Genomic DNA, 19,179 nt, shown 5'->3' with positions numbered 1-19,179 from the left:
TGAATCATTAAGTTAATTGAATTGGATGTTAAGTTAGTAACACTGTTGTTAAGTGAATCTGGCTTTGACTTTGCTTGTCAAAAGGTTGCAAAAGGGGATCACATCACCGCAAGACAGGACTACCGTCATAAATATGAATCAGTTGTCGAGCATCTGAATATGAAGCACATGACCAAGAGGATGCTGCAACAGTCATAAGTGTGAAAAACGATCATAAGTCACTTTTTTCAGTGCCACTGTAACTTTGAACGGTCACTAAATGAACTGTTGTAAGTCAAGGACTATCTGTACATTAATGCCCATTTCTCATAACATTTGCAGTTTTAACTTTAATACAAGAGTTTAGCTTTCTTTGATAAAGAATTCGTCATCTGCTCATCCATGTTACTGAAAATGCATCCTTTATGCCCCATGCACACCTGCATACTGTCCTATGTTTATTTTTTTATTTTTTTTATTTTAATTCCATTTATATCCCGCCCTTCTCCGAAGACTCAGGGCGGCTTTACAAGCTTAGCAGTAGCCTTCATTCTATGTAAATGCCTGCTTATTAGGGCTTTCACACACACACCCCCAAGCGGCATTATTACAAAGTCAGCTTATTGCCCCCAACAATCTGGGTCCTCATTTTACCTACCTGGGAAGAATGGAAGGCTGAGTCAACCTTGAGCCTGGTGGGATGCGAACCTGCACTAATTGCAGGCAGCTGGTGTTACTTAAGGAGGCATTAGCCCACTGCTCCACCAAGGATCTATTTCTAATGGTCAGTAATAAACTTAAGTTAGTGAAGCTGCTTATATAATATACAGCACAAATGGGCAACACAAAGCTAATAAACTGTATTCATCAATGGATTGAACCTAATCTCTTTTCTCCAAACCTATGCTCCAGATGTTCTGAGCCCCAATTTCCCCCTTTTTCTGGCCAAAGAGGGGCTTCTATCACAGCTTCTGGAAGGTTGCACCAACCCATGTATTTAGCAATTTTTTAAACATTGTAAAACAATGAATTGGCTAAACTATACAAACAAGCTTGTAACAGCACAAAATTTAAGACCTGGTAGATATGCCTGTTATGATAGTACAACACAAACAGTTCTTGCAGAGAACAGCATCATAATTTTATAGTTCTAATAATGACCCAGAACAATTCTTGCAGTTAAAAGGTTTTATATTTCATGCACAGAAATAAATAAGCAACTTTTAGGATATAGCCAAGATCACCAACTTCAACAGTTTATGGGACTCGCGTTTATTGCATTGCAGCGGGATCAAAAACTCTTGGGGACCAGAGAACCATTCCTTTACAGAGGATGTAATAATAATAATAATAATAATAATAATAATAATAATAATAATAATAATAATAATAATAATAATAATAATAATAATAATAATATTGGAAGGGTCCTTGAAGGTCATCTAGCCCAACCCCCTGCTCAGGCAGGAAACCCTATACAATTCCAGACAAGTGGCTATCCAGTCTCTCCTTGAAAGCCTCCAGTGATGGAGCACCCACAACTTCTGGAGGCAGGTTGTTCCACTGGTTAATTGTTCTAACTGTCAGGAAGTTTTTCCTTAGTTCTAGGTTGCTTCTCTCCTTGACTAGTTTCCCTCCGTTGCTTCTTGACCTGCCTTTGGGGCTTTGGAGAATAGCTTGACTCCCTCTTCTTTGTGGCAGCCCCTCAGATACTGGAACACTGCTATCATGTCCCCCCTCGTCCTCATTAAACTAGATATACTCAATTCCAGTAGTCGTTCCCTATATGTTTTAGCCTCCAGTCCCCTGATCATCTTTGTTGCTCTTCTCTGTACTCTTTGTAGAGTCTCAACATCTTTTTTACATTGTGGTGACCCAAACTGGATTCTTATAAATAACTCAAGGGAGTGAACATGTCTAATACTCCTTCCTTCTAGTTTTCCCACAACAGCAACCTATGAGGTGGGTTAGGCTGAGAGAGGGGGACTGACAAGCAAGAGAATCCAATGTGTCTAGAGGGTTCAAAACTACTACTAATCCAGTACCTCTCAATTAAAAACAGAAACTAATTCAAGGGCACGGAAAGGAAGTCATAAATTAGATTTTGCTACAATAATAAAAGCAACAGAGAGGGTGAAGGAGCATAAAACACAGAACAATTCTGAACTTACATTGTTTTTACATGTTTTATAGACTGAAAACCCATGTAAGGCCATGGAAAAGGCATGGAAAATGGAAAACAGCCATTCATTTAACCTCCACCAGTTTAAGCCTTAGAGTGCCTGGAGAGAGGAAGGGTCCAAGGGGCCTTCTTGTGGCCTGACCCTTGGTGACCCCTCTGCCAAAACACCTGGTCTTGACCTGTTTGATTGAACTAGGTGTGTTACTGCTGTGTTAACCACCTGCTGCCGGCGTCAACTTCCCTCCGCCCTGTGCGTTCCCACAGAGAGGGCCTCCTCAGGGTGCCTCCGGTCAGAGAATGTCGGCTGGTGGCCCCCAGGGGGAGGGCCTTCTCTGTGGGCGCGCCAGACCTGTGGAACCGCTTGCCGGTTGAGCTCCGGACAGCCCCCGACCTTCGCTCCTTCCGGCGCGGTCTGAAGACCCATTTATTTGAACAAGTTGGCCTGGCCTGATGGGGGACGTTAGGGTTTTTAATGGGTTTTTTATACTGTTACTGTTTTTATCTGGGCAATTGTTTAATTCTCTTTTAATTTTTGTATTTTCTATTTATATATGCCCTGTTCACCGCCCTGAGTCCTTCGGGATTAGGGCGGTATACAAATTTAATTAAATAAATATATAAATAAATACTGGAAGAGGTGCCGCCTCTGCCCTCTATCAGTGGGGATGGAAAGATTCCCCTGGTTGCAACTGTCGCGCTGATATGCAAACTGTTCAACATATTGTGCAAGGCTGCCCATGACAACGTGCGTTCTCCGGTTCCCTAGAAGACCTGCACGGAGAGACCCCAGAGGCCATTGGCTGGAGAGCTGAACTGGACTCGATTTTGAGGCCAACTGCCTCAATAGAAGTTTTACCTATAATTACGTGCACTGCATATATATATTTACTTCTTTTCTGGCATGTTCTCATCATACGCTAAATAAATAAATAATGTCTTATAGAATTATAAGGCTGGAAGGGATCTTGGAGGTCTTCTAGTCCAACCTCTACTCAAACAGGAGACCAGAGGTTGTCCAGTCTATTTTTGAAAACCTCCAGTGAGGGAGCACTCACAACTTCTGGAGGCAAGTTGATTAATTATTCTCACTGTCAGGAAATTTCTCTTTAGCTCCAGATTGGATCTTTCTTTAATGAGCTTCCATCCACTGCTTCTTGTCCTACTGTTAAGGAATTTTGTTGTGCAGAGGTCAATACACATTTCGGGTTTACAACAGTAGTAAACCAACAGCAGAGCAAAAACAGTAATAGTAGAGATCAGTGAATTCAGAGAGAGAGAGAAGCTACGTTCCTAGCTTCCTCTTATGGCCATGAGAACACTTACACACCCATTGGCCAATTAACAACTTAAAGACATAGCATTATGGTTAATATATTTTCAACCCAACATTGTAGGCTAACACCATATGCCTAACATTCTCCCCTTTGGGTAGAATAATATATAACTCTTACAATCTTATGCACATTCTTTCACAATTAGCATTGTGTTTCACAGCACTTTGTACCTTCGTAAAATGGTCTGCAATATTTACATCAGATGGGCAATACTCTAGCTGTATTAATTTATCTTTGACACATTGTCTGACATTTAAATAATGAAGATCAGTATGTTTAGATCTTGTTCTTACTGCAGCATTATTTGCCATCTTTATCGCAGCTTGATTGTCCTCATATACAATGAATGGATCATTTACATTTACATTTAAACCCATATCAAACAATAATTGTTTGTACACTAGCAGTTCTGTACATAACACATGAAAATTCAGCCTCCATTGTAGATAAGCTTATGTGCTTTTGTCTAATGGATTTCCATCCAATCAAAGAATCACCCAACATAATAGCCAACCCTGAGGTAGATTTACGAGTGCTTGTATCAGAGGCAAAACTCGCATCTGCATATGCAGTAAGGATTAACTCATGATTTGGCTCTAGATATAACGAGTAGTGAATAGTTTGCTTCAAATATCTTAATACTCGTTTAGCTGATTGCCAGTGTCTAACAGTTGGATTATTGTTGTACCTAGCTAATTGGTTTACACAGTAAGAAATATCAGGTCTAGTCCAATTACTCAGATACATAAGACTTCCTATCAAAGATTGGTACATAGTCTTATCAAATACAGGACTCTCAACATTAGTGTCCTTAAAATCCATAGCCATCGGAGTTTTAGCTGGTTTACACATTTCCATATTGTATCTCTTTAATAACTGAGATATTTTACTGGCTTGTGACATCTTAAAACCCCTATTTGTTTTCACAATATCTAGCCCCAAATAGTGGCTTATTTTCCCAAGATTTCTAATTGTGAATTTATTTTGCAATCTTGAAATGATAGTTTGTGCTTCTAACTCAGTTTTTGTTATTATTGCAATATCATCTGTGAATAATAAGAGAAAAGATAATGCTCCGTTTTGTTCTCTTCTAAACAAACAAGGATCAGCACTACTGGCTACAAAACCTATTGCAATCAACTCATTAACTATACATGTATTCCACTCATAGCCTGATTGTTTCAATCCATAGAGGCTTTTCTTTAACTTCCAACAATCATGGTCTCTATCACTGGTCAATCCTGGTGGTATTCTTAAATAAATAGTATGTTGCAATGGAGCATGTAAATATGCAGTTTCAACATCTACATGGGTAACCATATATTGGTTTTTAGCCGCCCATACTAAAGCTGCTCTTAAAGTAGTTGCCCTCAGACTGGGTGCAAACACCTCGTCATAATCCTCAGTAGTTTGGGCAAAACCTTGTGCAACCAAACGTGCCTTATGGGTTACGGTCCCATCTACACCCTTCTTTATTTTATATATCCATTTGCAACCTATAGTTTGCTCACCAGGTGGCAGTTTTGCTTTCTCATAGACCTTAAGATCCTGCAAAGACTTCAACTCCCTGTTCATTGCAGCTTTCCATGATGCCCTGTTCCTTTTCAGGATACATCCTGATCTCATCATAGTTAGAAGGTACTGAACTAACTTGACATATTATACTGGCTTCATAGCGATCAGGTGGACGTCTGATGCGCGTTGAACGCCAAGGAATTACAGGGTTTTGAATTTCTGTCTCCTTTCCTTCCTCTGATTCACCCTTTATCTTACCTATCTCCTCTTCATCTTTTATATTTACAGGAGATGTATTATCATTACTAGTTATGTTATCATGGGAGTCCTCAAACACTAGAGGATCAGTATTAACAGTTCCTTGCTCTAACCTATCCCAACCAACGTGCTCAAGGAATTTTGCACTTGAACTATTATATACATTAGTTGTGCCTCGTTCCCAGAAACGATATGATCTGTGGTTAGCTTCGTAACCTACGAAGTATAATTGCCTAGCCCTATGATGGCCTTTACTCCTGAGTTGTGCAGGAATGTGGACCCAAGCTGGGGTGCCAAACGTGTGCAGATAATCAAGGTTTGGTCTTCTACCATGCCATATAGTATATGGTGTTTTACCAGTAGAAGTATTAACAACTATATTCAGAACATGGTTTGCACATTTTGCTGCCTCCCCCCACAGTCTATCTGTTAAGCCTGAATCTCTTAACATGGTTCTCATCATGGCTTGTAACGTTTGCCCACGTCTCTCAACAAATGCATTATGTTGAGGCCTATAAGGGGCTGAACGTTTATGCTCAATGCCAGCAGATTCTAACATATCAACAAAGCGCTTGTTTGTAAATTCAGTACCATTATCAGTAATTATACACTGAACCTTTCTCTTTGTTTTTCTCTCGACGAACTTCAGCCAGTTTGCAAATTGTTGGAAAGTGTCTGCCTTTGACTTAAGCAGATAACAAAATCCATAATGAGAGTAGTGGTCCAATATACTTAAAACATAACATGACCCTCCTAAACTTGGTTTCATGGGTCCAATTAAATCAGCAAACACAACTTCCAAACGTACAGTTGTTTTGAAGCCGTTTATCCTGTTTGCAGGAGTTGCTTTACTCTTTTCCTGATTACAGGCATTGCAATTCAAATACTTACTACATGGCTTCAGTTTAATTCCTTCTACTAACTCAACTGTTTTACGTAGTGAGTTAAAGTTTACATGCCCTAACCGCCTATGCAATAAATGTATACACTCATCATGTGGCTTCTTGTTCTCACATATCGAGTTAGCTTTAACTGTACTAACCTGGTTACTTGTGAGAACGAATAAACCATTTTTCAAATTAGTAGTTACACAGGTTCCATTCCTCTCAATAGTGCATTGCTCCCCTCTGAATGTTACCACAAACCCAACTTTAACCAATTCCCTTACAGATAACAGGTTGAATCTTAGCTTAGGTATATATAACATAGGTAACTGTTCATCAATGCATGGACAATAGGAATTACCTTCACCAGAGGCCTTCATCCTCCAACCGTTTGCCAGTGAAACATATTGGTTGCTGTTTTTCATAGTAATAAACCTCTCTTTCACTTTAGTAATGCATTGTGAAGCCCCACTAACAACAACCCACAATTCATTATTTCTGGATGTTGGTTCACCAGAAACAGCCAAACCAATGCTCTTCTTAGCCTTCCCACTGCTATTCACATTCTGTTTTTTACCCTTTCTACAGAATTTGGCTATATGCCCTCTAGCCCCACAAGAATAACATTTCTTGACATTGTAAGCAGTGGTGAATGGCTGCTTCTCTTGTGGCTGTGTCTCTCTCAGCTGGTCTCTGTCACGCCTCCTCCTGGACTCTTCCAGCAGTCTCCCAGTAATGTTAGTCAATGTCAGTTCCTCTCTGGTCAGGACTTCCAAAGAAGAAACATACTCATCATAACTCTCATCCAACGATGACAGAATAATGTAGACCTGATGCAACTCTGAAAAAATCAGCTCCTTTTCATGAAGCTCTTCAAAAGTTGCTTTCATGTAGTTTAAATGCGTCAGCATATCTCCATTCTTTTGCAGACGAGCCCTAAACAGCTTACGTGTAAGTTGTATATGTGCACCCACACTGTCTCGAACATAAAGCCTTCACAAAACATCCCAACACCTAGCAGCAGACTCCTCACCACGAATATGGACAAGCTGCTGGTCATTCAGTGTTAGTCCAATAATGCAAAGAGCTTTCTCATTGCTACGTTTAAAGTCGTCTATCTTCTTTGCATCCTCTTCGTCATCTGGATCCCAAGCAGTAGTATCTGGTGGGTTATTTACAACAGTCCATAGTCCTTCCTTGCGCAAAAGCAAGCAGCATTTTGTGGACCAGGAAACATAGTTTGTCCCATCCAACCGGGTTATCCAGGAGATGCCTGACAACAGTTCTTGTGCCATTTTACACCAAATAGCTAACACAAACTCAGCTAGGAATACTGTGTGTACTAACTCTCAGTACAGGCCTGGGCCCATAACCAGTGTTAAGGAATTTTGTTGTGCAGAGGTCAATACACAGTTCGGGTTTACAACAGTAGTAAACCAACAGCAGAGCAAAAACAGTAATAGTAGAGATCAGTGAATTCAGAGAGAGAGAGAAGCTACGTTCCTAGCTTCCTCTTATGGCCATGAGAACACTTACACACCCATTGGCCAATTAACAACTTAAAGACATAGCATTATGGTTAATATATTTTCAACCCAACATTGTAGGCTAACACCATATGCCTAACACCTACTATCATGTGCAACTATTTGTACCTGAGGGTAGGACAATATATAATAGAAAATATAATATAGAATATTTTTATATATTCTTACATATTTTTAAATCCACTAAAAACCACTGATCTCCAGGATAGAAAAACCTTTTTAATAACTTAGCTTTCTTCAATCCAATGTTGACGTCATCAGAGTATGAGCTAGTAGCAGGAAACACTCGTTACTTTTATAGCTATGCGGATATCAGCGATCTGGTCATGGAACGCTTAACCGGTCTACCCGCCCCATGTTCTCCCATAGTTGGCTACGTTGATCGTGGTTTCGCCGTATTAGCCGGTATCCACTTCGGTTTTGACGTTTTCCCGTCCATCCTGTAGTGCGCAGCTGTTCGGCGTTGTTGCCGGATCATTCCTGTTGCTGTTCTGTCCAGCTGTGCTGTCAGATTGCTACGCAGCCGCGTCTGCTGATGATCCTCCCATTGTGTGCCTCGCACCGGTCATGTTGTTCTGTTGTCCTTCTCTTAGTCTCATGTCGGGTTCTGCTTGTGCTTCCATCTCCTCCTTGGTTGTAACACCCTGCCGTTTCATGGGTAAACAACCCAGATCTTTTGTATTTCTGTTCGCCCGGCATGGAGGTGGTATGGAATTCACCTGCCCCGATTCCCTGTGCAGCTGTTCATGTCTTCTCAATGTTTGGTATGCTGGAAGCAGATCCACGTGTCGATTGATGGAGTATCGATCAGACAGCAATGCTTCTTTTAATAACCGGCCACCTTTCATGGAATCCTAGGCGATGACCTCAGCCCCAGTGAAATTAAAGGAATGATCCTTCTCAGCCATATGCGGCCATAGTTGGGAACGCTGTTCATGCTGTTTAACCGCTAGTTCATGCCCATGCACTCTAGTACAGAGGTGTTTTGCTGTTTCCCCAACATAACTGCATCGACAATCGTTGCAATTGATTCTATAAATTACAGATAACATGTCGCCTTTGGATAGCGGTTCCTTTGGGTGCATTATTCTCATGCGCAGAGTCTGGCTGGGCCTGTGTGCCACATTAATGTCATGGGTCGCAAGTATCCACCCAGTTGCTTCAGATACACCATTGATGTAAGGAACCCTGACCCAAGCACCGGTCGTTGGTTCCTGACGTTTGCAACAGTGTCGAATAAAGCTCTTATATATGTATACACACACATACATATACAGTGTGTGCCTGTGTATACTGTTATATTTATTTGTGTGTGTGTGTGTGTATAAGAATATACAACAGAAAATAGGAACTATCTGCACACTTCAGCCACAGGATACGTGAGTATTTTGTGCAATTTGCTTTCCATGAGGTTGTCAACCTCTGAGGTCCATCTTTTTAAAAAGGGCCAGGCATTGAGCAGGAATCAGCAGTGAAGGCCTTAGCTGAGCTCAGCTTTCAGCCTGAAAAACTCAACTGGAGTTTTATTTCTAACACTCTTTAACTAGTCACTTAATCTGTGCAGCTCTTAACACTTGCAATAATATTTCACTGATGGGTACTAGAGCGTTGCAAGTTATAAAATTTCCAATTTAATTTTACGGCATTCCCCCCAGCTATAGTAATTAGAAGATACAAACTCACAGGAAAACTGTTGATGGCTTCAGGGGTGAGGATTTTGAACCTGTCCCGTAGGTCAGCAATGTCCTCGGGGTTCCCAGACCGAACGGCTGGCTGCAGACCCAGGAATTTATTGTAATAGCACAGCAACTCTTCACTTAATTCTAAGGGGCAAATATAGATGACGTCCACATTTGGATCTTTAACAGGAGAAAAAACAACAAGAAGACACGTTGATAATTGTTGAGAAAAAAAGGTAACATTGCTTCAGGTTTCCCATTGGCTACCCTGAGAGAGAAAGTAGGTGTTTTAACTTTTTGTTCCTTTTACCTACTCCATTGTTATGCCTCAGTTTCATACTGTTTACTAAAGGCAAACAACTTGTAGAACAACTGGCTTTCAGAATGAAGTCTACAAAATGCTAGCACAAAATCTGAGGTAACACAGCTAAATGACTTTGTAGTTTGACAGGAAATGTGTGTGGTTTGGAAAATGAAATTTAACAAACTCTTATCAGTGTTTCTCCATATCAGCAACTTTTAAGAACTACAACTCCCAGAATTCCCGTACTGTAGCTGGGGAATTCTGGGAGTTGAAGTCCACCCTTCTTAAAGTTGCTGAGGTTGAGAAATACTGGACTATACAAAGCTCAGCTACTGTATAGTCAGCACAGCTAAGCTACTTAGAAGTCAGCACAGATAGTCAGCTCATAAAATACATAAATAAATCTTGCTTTGTACTTTTTTTCCCCAAAGACGATCCTAGTATGGAGCAGTTAGAATGCCTCCTTAGAAGTACTTTTCCTAAGCCAGGGGTGTCAAACTCACAACGTCACGTGACGTGACTTTTTTTCCATTGCCGGCAATGGGGTGGGCACGGTTTCAGCATGACACATCCAGCCCCCAGGCCGGCAGTTTGACACTTGTGGTAAGCAACCCAAAAGCTCTCCAGTTCCATTTTTGTTGGAAGAATCTTAATATACAGTATTTCCCTTCTCTCTTCTTGTCTTAAACATTCTCAACTCCTTTCCTCTCTTTTCACAGGACCTAATTTCTACTCCTCGCTCTGAATCCTTCTTGAAATGTGGTGATCAGAACTTGGGAGAGTATTTAAAGTAGGGTTTGATCAAAGCAGGCTGTAATGGAAGGGTTACTTCCCATGATTTGGAAATTGTACTGCTGTATGAGTAGCTTAAAACTGTATTTGCTTTCTTTCCAGCCTCATTGTGCTCGTGATTCCCAATCAGTCTGCATCTACTTAGTATTCAAAGATCTTCAGCAGATGGGGAGGCCCACTCACAAAACATCTCAGCCTTGGAGAACAAGCATTACAATAATAAGAAAATAAGTGGACAGGTGAATTAAGCACTTGTATAAGTATTTGGCAAGATCAGGATAAGAAGTTTTTTTCCCCTTTGAGAATTAATGCCACAGCATCCAAGGTAAATCAAAGGAATAAAGGTAAAAAATCAGCAAAAGTATGGGGCTCTTATTTCTTTTAATAACAGAATAACAGAGGGGAAAGGGACCCTGGAGGTCTTCTAGTCCAACCACTGCTCAGTTAGGAGACTCTATACCTTTCCAGACAAATGGCTGTCCAATCTCTTCTTAAAAACCTCCATTGATTGGGCACCCACAATTTCTGGAGGCAAGCTGTTCTACTGGTTAATTGTGTCAGAATAAGACTAAGAATATATATCATCATCAGAGATTATTTGAAGAAGTTGTGAAAATTTGGTGAAATGATAACCAGGAGTATAATAAGAGCTTATACACATACACAGAGAGAGAGAGAGAGGGAGAGAGGGGAGAGAAAGGAGAGGGAAAGGGAGAGAGGGGGGGAGAGAGGGAGGGAGAGGGGGAGAGAGAGGGGGGAGATGGAAAGTGAGAGGAGAGAGAGGGAGAGGGAGGGAGAGAGGGGGAAGGAGAGGGAAGGAGGGAGGGAGAGAATGAAAGCATAGTTGTTATGAAGTGAAGGCCCTGGGATGATGATTATCCCTCTAAACATCTTTTGAGAGAGACCTGTTCTTTTCAAGATGAGATTACTGAAATTGGGAGGCAACCATAGGAGAAGCCAGCAAAGTCCAAGGGGCCACCACTAGGAATCCATTCAGTTGCAATGGAAAAAGGGTTTCTTTAGAAAACTCATTTGGGTTGTCCAAACAAGGTGAGAAAAAGGAATATACAGATGCAAAATGAATAGCACTTATATTAAGACTGCCATCAACAGCAGCCAAAACAGATGAACAGGAAGTCAAAAGTTAACTAATGGCAGATCAAAAGATTATTGAGAATTGGGAAGGATTCTCCGTATGTATTTGTCCCTATGCCTGAACTTCTCAAAAGTGAAGTTGGAGAGCTAGGGCAAATAATGCAGACAGCGATGAGCCTTTAGTCTTTGTTGATAAATTTGCTGATTGATTTGTCTTAAAATATTTGTAGGCCACCCATCAGTTAAGGAGATGGGTGATTTCTATATCTGATAGACAGACATTCTGGGCAGCAAATAATAAAGCAAGACAAGAACAGAAAAAAGAGCTTAATATATTAAAAATACAACAGACACAAATGCCCAAGTTGGGCACCTCAAATCAATTAGGGCCTTGAGAAATGCAAGGCAAGAGGGAGGGAAAATACATCCCAGAGCAGGGCCCCTGCCATCCAGCCCAGTGGCCCCCAACCTTTTGGGCACCAGGGACCAGTACTGTGGAGACAGGTTTTTCCACAAACCAGAGGGGGGCTGGTTTGGTGTGCTGCCTGCATTCCGTGGATGGGGTTTCGCTTGTTTGTGCAGCCCGGTTTCTGGCATGCCGTGGCCCGGGGGTTGGGGACCCCTGATCCAGCGCACTCCACCTACGTCTGGCAGGGTGGGGACCAAAGAAGGCTCCCAAAATCATCAGGTTCCCATTCTAACCCAATCATCCCCTGCTGAATGGCCAACATGACACTATTTTTAAAAACAAAGACAAGCAGGGGGAATATGATTCTGATAAGTTAGAAGTCTTTATGATGCATTGTTGAAAAGTGTTATAAAAATAGTATTCAAAATGTGTAGGACAAACTGGTGAAGAATCACCAAGGCTGTTGCAAATCAAGCATGTGTATAATCTGGTAGTGTTTAATAGAATAAAAGAGTTGGAAGGGACCTTGGAGGTCTTCTAATCCAATTCCCTGCTCAAGCAGGAGACCCTATAGCATTCCAGGCACATGGCTGTCCCGTCTCTTCTTAAAAATCTCCAGTGATGGAGCACCCACAACTTCTGGAAGCAACCTGTTCCATTGGTTAATTGTTCTAGCTCTCAGGAAATTTCTCCTTAGTTCTAGGTTGCTTCTCTCCTTGATTAGTTTCCATCCGTTGCTTCTTGTCCTGCCTTCGGGTCCTTGGGAGAATAGGCGGGCCCTCTCTTCTAAAAGAAGGGAAGTGTCAGAAGTGGGATATGAATCCACACCTCCAGTGTTTTGATAGAATCCCTTACCAAAGCAATTGTCACAATAATGTTACCCCTTTTTTGTATTAAAGGTAAAGGTAAAGGTTCCCCCGCACATGCGTGCTAGTCGTTTCCGACTCTAGGGGCCGGTGCTCATCTCCGTTTCAAAGCCGAAGAGCCAGCGCTTGTCCGAAGACGTCTTCGTGGTCATGTGGCCAGCATGACTAGACGCCAAAGGCGCACAGAACGCTGTTACCTTCCCACCGGAGTGGTCCCTATTGTGTCCACAGTATATTTTGCCAGTAATGCTGTGGAACATCCAGGTGCTCTTTTGCAAACTTCAAACATGGACAGATGAAACCAAAATTGAGTTGTCTGGGAAAAACACACAACACTATGTGTGGAGAAAAAATGGCACAGCACAGCAACATCAAAACCTCATCCCCAAAGTAAAACATGGCGGAGGGAGCATCATGGTTTGGGGCTGCTTTGCTGCCTCAGGGCCTGGGCGGATTGTTGTCACTGATGGGAAAATGTATTCCAGAGTTTATCAGGACATTTTGCAGGAAAACGTACGACCATCTGTCCGCCACTGGAGCTCCGCAGAGGATGGGTGATGCAACAGGACAATGACCCAAAGCATACAAGTAATTCAACAAAACAATGGCTTCAACAGAACAGAATACGCCTTCTGGAGTGGCCCAGTCAGAGTCCTGACCTCAACCCGATTGAAATGCTGTGGCATGACCTTAAGAGAGCGATTCACACCAGACATCCCAAGAATATTGCTACACTGAAACAGTTTTGTGCAGAGGAGTGGTCCAAAATTACTCCAGATCGTTGTGCAGGTCTGATCTGCAACTACAGCAAACGTTTGGTTGAGGTTATTGCTGCCAAAGGAGAGTCAACCAGTTATTAAGTCCAAAGGTTCACATACTTTTTCCATCCTGCACTGTGAATGTTTCCATCTTATCTTCAATTAAAACATGACAACAGCTAATGTTTGTGTAGTATTATTTTAAGCAGACTGTGTTTTTCTATTGTTGTGACTTACATGACGTTTAGAGCGCATTTTATGGCCAATTCATGCAAAAAACCACATAATCCCAAAGGGTTCACATACTTTTTCTTGCAACTGTATACCGTTAAGTTCATTTTGTGGGACACAGCAAAAGTAACGGTCACACAAAAAGTATTTTCTAGGATGCTCCCTCGAGAATCACAGGCTACAGACATCATAAAGACCTCATATCTGAAACTGTCCTTTCAGCAGCTGCCTACTTGCCATGTGTGATTCTAGGCTGCCTATAACTTTCTAACTCATTCAGAAGTAACGAATCATTCCTTAAATAAACAGTACAATATAAAAGAGTTGCACTGAGGACAAAACCACATTAGTGCCTTCATAATATATAAAGGCAATTAAGTTATTATTTTAGGCTCCCATAAATTTTGAGGACACATTTTTGTGCAAATGGCATTTATGAAATAATAATGATGCTGAAGTATACATGAATCATGCAGAGTGTGTCATTCTGGGTAGCCAGCAATGTTGGCCATTGACAAATTAATATTTTTTGCTCTTTTGTTAAAGGAGTGAAGGGGAAAAACCCAAAAAGGGAACTTTTCCAGTTTTACGTTGATCCCCTTTACAGCAGAAGTGGGGAACGATGGCTCCTGTATGACTTGTAGACTTCAATTCCCAGAATTCTAAGAATTGAAGTCCACAAGTCACAAAAGAGCCATAGTCCCCCAGCCCTGCTTTAGAGGGACGTAGACTGACTACCCTTCACTTTCCTGGGAAGCTTGCTGGATTCTGGACAATACAGCACCTTTGCAATCACAATCTCACACCTCCCTTTATGCTTCTTTCCAAGTTCCATGTGAACCTTGGAGGTCTTCTAGTCCAACCCTTTGCTCAAGCATGAGAACCTATACCAGTGATGGCGAACCTTTTAGAGACCGAGTGCCCAAACTGCAACCCAAAACCCACTTATGTATTGTTGGGTGCCGGGTGGGTGTGGCCAATTGGGTGGGTGTGGCCCATTGGGTGGGCGTCACTGCAGTGGTAACGGCAGACTGGGTGAGACTAAAAAGTTCAATCAATCAATTCCAACTTTGCGAGATTTTATTTTTCCAGCAAGAAGTTGAAATTGATTGATTGATTAACCTTTTTTTTGCACACAGCAGCAGAGGCCTAAAGCGAAAAGGTTTTATAAAACCCAGCTGAAGGCTTAGGACTGGGGCGACGGCTCGTGTGCCCACAGAGAGGGCTCTGTGTGCCACCTGTGGCATGCGTGCCATAGGTTCGCCATCCCGGACCTATACCATTCAGGACAAAGGGCTGACCAGTCTCTTCCTAACTAAATAGAAAAGTTTACAAAATGGGAATAAATAATCAAAAGAATTACTTATGCTCACATACTCCTGGCATACCAGCCTGTGATGGTTTTAAACAAGAGCTAAGTTTTATATTTAGGCAGAAAAAACCAAAGGTACAAATACAGATTAGGTGAGACCTGGCTCAAAAACAGTAACTGTGAGAGGGACCTTGGACTCCTGGTCGCTGATCACTTAAAAATGAGCTAGCTGTGTGCGGCAGCAGCCAAAAAAGCTAATACAATCCTGGGTTGTATAAACAGAGGCACAGACTCAAGATCACGCAAGGTATTAGTACCGCTTTATAAAACCCTAGTAAGACCACACCTGGAATACTGCAGCCACTTTTGGTCACCATATCACAAAAAAGATGTTGAGAGTTTGGAAAAAATTCAGAGAAGAGCAACTAAAATAATCAAAGGCCTGGAGACTAAAACATACGAAAAACGGCTGCAGGGCTTGGGTCTGGCTAATCTAAAGAAAAGAAGAAATAGGGGTGACATGATAGCAGTATTCCAGTATTTGAGGGGCTGCCACAAATCTGAGTGCTGCGTTCTGGATCCACTGTAATTCTGGGTTTGCTTGAAAGGCTTGCCTGCATAATGCACAACCTATTTGTGGAGTCCCTGGTGCTCTCTGAGCTTGAAGACATTTCATTACCAAGCTAGGTAACATCATCAATGCAACCCCTTTGAGAGGCAAACTACCAATGGATCATAAAAGTCAGGAAAACTCTTTCCATGAAGATGGCAAATCATACACGGCTGACAGAAGGCAAATCATGCACACCTTCAGGCTGGCCCACATTCAGATCTAGCTAGTTATGCTTCATCCCAACTTCAGTCTGTTCCATGCTGACCTATCCAAAGTTGACCCACTTGAAGAAGATGGAAAAGAGAAGTAGAGTTGGATGTCATCCACATAAACCTGGCACCTGTGTTGACTTCCCTGGGTGCTTCCCCACCTACCTCTCTAGATGACAGCTCATAGGAAGATGAACCAATCCCAGGCACGACAGGAAGGGATTTGGCCAATGGTTCCCTGCAGCCATCTGAGAGGGATTTGGCTGAAGCCCTGAGGCTTCAGGTGGGGAAAGCACACAGCTGCAGCTAGTCAGAGATGAGGAAGAGGAACTGGCTTCTGCATGTGATCCAAGAACACGCAGGGCAGAGAAAAGGCAGGAGCAGAGAAGGTCGGCCAGATTACTCATGAGGAGAAAGCCTCACCCTACTTGATAAGCTGCACCAGAAGCTGGCTATTTAGCACAGCAGAAGATGGAGGCGATGCTGGGAATATTGTGGTCATTTCCTAGCTGTGTGTTTTCTGATCTTTGTGATTCTTGCCTCGTGATCCCTCTTGTATTGTGGATTTAATTTTGCCTGGTGGGTTTTTGATTGGGAAATTTTCAAGTGCCTTGTGGATTCATTGTCCGTTGCTTTGTGGACTAGCATTGGTCTGCTTGTGGCTGGACTTAATTGGGACAGTTCTGGTTTTTCGTGAAGGGAATTGCAAAGGAATATTAATATACCTGCTAAACCACAGCTATGTGTGCATGTGTTAGCGGGACAGCACAGCACCCAGTGCCACATTATTTGATAATGACATCCAATGGCTTTGTGTAAATCAGGGCTTCTTATAAAGTTGTTAAAGTTGAGAACACTGGTATAGATATTGAAAAGCATAATACACTTTTGGGCACCTCAGGCTGCCAGTAATTTTTGCATAGGAATTGACAGACATTAACTAGGTTTGTACATTATGCAAAGTCCTGGCTTGCTGAATTATGATGTGCCTATGCAGATTCTCAGGCATCCAGGTCATGGTTGTTCCAAAGGTGCTTTTTTCAAGAGGCAACTGGATTTCCTTTGTTTTTGCCTGAAGATGTTTCACTTCTCATTCAAGGAGCTTCTTCAGTTCTCCACCATTCAGTCAGAACTGAAGTAGCTTCTTGGATGAGAAGTGAAATGTTGTCAAGGAAAAACAAAGAAAGTCCAGTTGCCTCTTGAAAAAAAGCACTTTTGGGAGAATTATGATGTGCTGATTAGGATACAATAAGCTGGGTTCATGCAACCTGGTGAACGAAAGCCAAATGTCTCCGTTGCCGCTGAGCTAGTAGGTAAGCCTTCAAAATGGCAATGTGGGCATAACTGTTGGCTCAGGAATGTGAGTCCATTGAACTGCACCCCTTTTCTTTGCAAGCACAACAGATGCAGAGCTGCTGGAAGGAAAATGTACCTCTGATCTCGCACAGCCTTCCAAACTGTGATGCCTGATGAACAGCAAAATCTGGATCCGCCTCTCGAAGTGACTGCTTGTATCCTGAAAGAAAAAAATCCCAACTGATTAACACATATTGCATCCATAGAAGGTTCAACCTCAACGTCTTGGGATATTGCTCTTTTTTCTTTTTCTTTTCTTTCTTTTTTTGCTTGGGAGGGGGAATTCAGTATACCATTAATATTTCAGAAAAATTAATAAAATTGAAAATGAGACAAAAGGTAAGAACTACTGAGATCAGCTTTCAAGCAGTACAAGGCCAATTCATCTATTTAAAAGAAGAACAGTACAATGTATTTACACTACATTCTGAATAATTGAAATTTGAAAAAAATATATATACTAGACTAATTCTGAATAAGATACATAGCCACACTTTCCGATAAAGTATGGATTTTTGAAAACATATTACCAGAACCCTAATCTGGCTTTTAAATAATTAGGAACAAGAATTGCATCTCCCTATAATGATAATCAGAAAGAGGAGAAATACAGCATGCTCAGGTTCAAACACAGCATTCTCCCTTAATGAATTTTAACTATCTTGTTAGTTGTTTGCTATCATTGTATCTTGTTTGCTATCATTTCTCTGAGAGCAAGATCAGGTAAAAACCAGGGAACACCATAAAGAAATTGAGTGTTTATTAATGAGGATTGTTATAATAAATTGACATGCAACTTTATTCCACATTTTAGGATGCATACCTAAATATTTACTAAAATAAAAAAGAGCAGATGTCTTAGTTTTTATTTGAATTACCTTGCCCAGCTTTCTATTCACATAGTGCTCAAAACAGCTCCTATAAAAACATGGCAAATACAAGACAAAACCAAAGCTAAAACCAAGACAATTAAAATAACAAATACTAAAATCAACTACATTTAAAGCCTTGGTTGTCTTTTCCTGATAGAATAATTAAAACTAGAACACTTTCTGTTAAAACAAAATTAATTGAATTTTCACACACATATTCTCTCTCTTGCTCTCTCTTTCGCATTAAAGCATTTTAATTTGCAATTACTGTGACATCTGGATTACACAATACAAGCAGGGTTTTTGCTGGGCCCTTTCCGATATAATGCGCTGAGGGTTTTCGCAAGCACATTGCTGGCTGGCTGGCAAATCTGTTTCTCTGGGAATGTGTGAGTATGATATAAAATAAATACTTCAAAGCAGTTGCATGATTCTTATAAAATGCTTTCTATTTAACACTTTTGGATAGTCCCATCTAAGAATATTTTGAAATTAAGCTAATTGCATAGAAACGGTCTTGGTATTAAAAGGAAAAGTAAAAAGATCAATTGTCAGCAGCACAGTTTGTCAGAAAATCGATACCAAGTGCTGCTTAATAAGTGCAGGTTTGATGTGCTGCTGTTATTGCATGGTTTGCTAACAAGATTAAAATAATGCTTTGTCCTCAGAATTCTGTATTAAGACCTCTGAATTCTTGCAAATGGGTCTCAAATTCCTCTCCAAACCTGGAAAAGTTGTATCCAATGTACACATTTTGGGCAAACAAATAGGAGACATTTTAGATGCGCCATTCAGTTTCTGGCTTTGGGGGAAGGTCACAGAATAAAATCTGACAACTGAAAATTAATTATGGAAAAACAAATTACCTTTCTAGCTAGCATAATGGCTTGTTTTCAGCAGTTGCCAAACAAATGCTTCAAAAGGCTTACTAGGAGATTTTGAAGGCAACTGCCATGAGCTACATCTAATTTCATCATTGGATAT

At 41.3% G+C, this 19,179-nt stretch overlaps 1 protein-coding gene across 1 annotated transcript in view; it reads right to left on the bottom strand.

Annotated features, from left to right (window-relative positions):
• The window catches only part of IQCH (IQ motif containing H), a gene marked incomplete at both ends in the record, with an annotated part of 134,872 nt that overhangs the window by 76,231 nt on the left and 39,462 nt on the right, over positions 1 to 19,179 (bottom strand). Inside the window, 2 exons of the mRNA XM_083371727.1 lie at positions 9,383 to 9,558; positions 17,400 to 17,483. Coding sequence (XP_083227853.1) covers positions 9,383 to 9,558; positions 17,400 to 17,483 — 260 coding nt within the window. The remainder of the gene's footprint in view (positions 1 to 9,382; positions 9,559 to 17,399; positions 17,484 to 19,179) is intronic.

This window comes from Vipera ursinii, assembly GCF_947247035.1.
Source record: "Vipera ursinii genome assembly, chromosome: 11".
NCBI classification, from domain to species: Eukaryota; Metazoa; Chordata; class Lepidosauria; order Squamata; family Viperidae; genus Vipera; species Vipera ursinii.
Note: the sequence above shows the minus strand (reverse complement) of the source record. Positions and strands in the feature narration are given on the sequence as shown.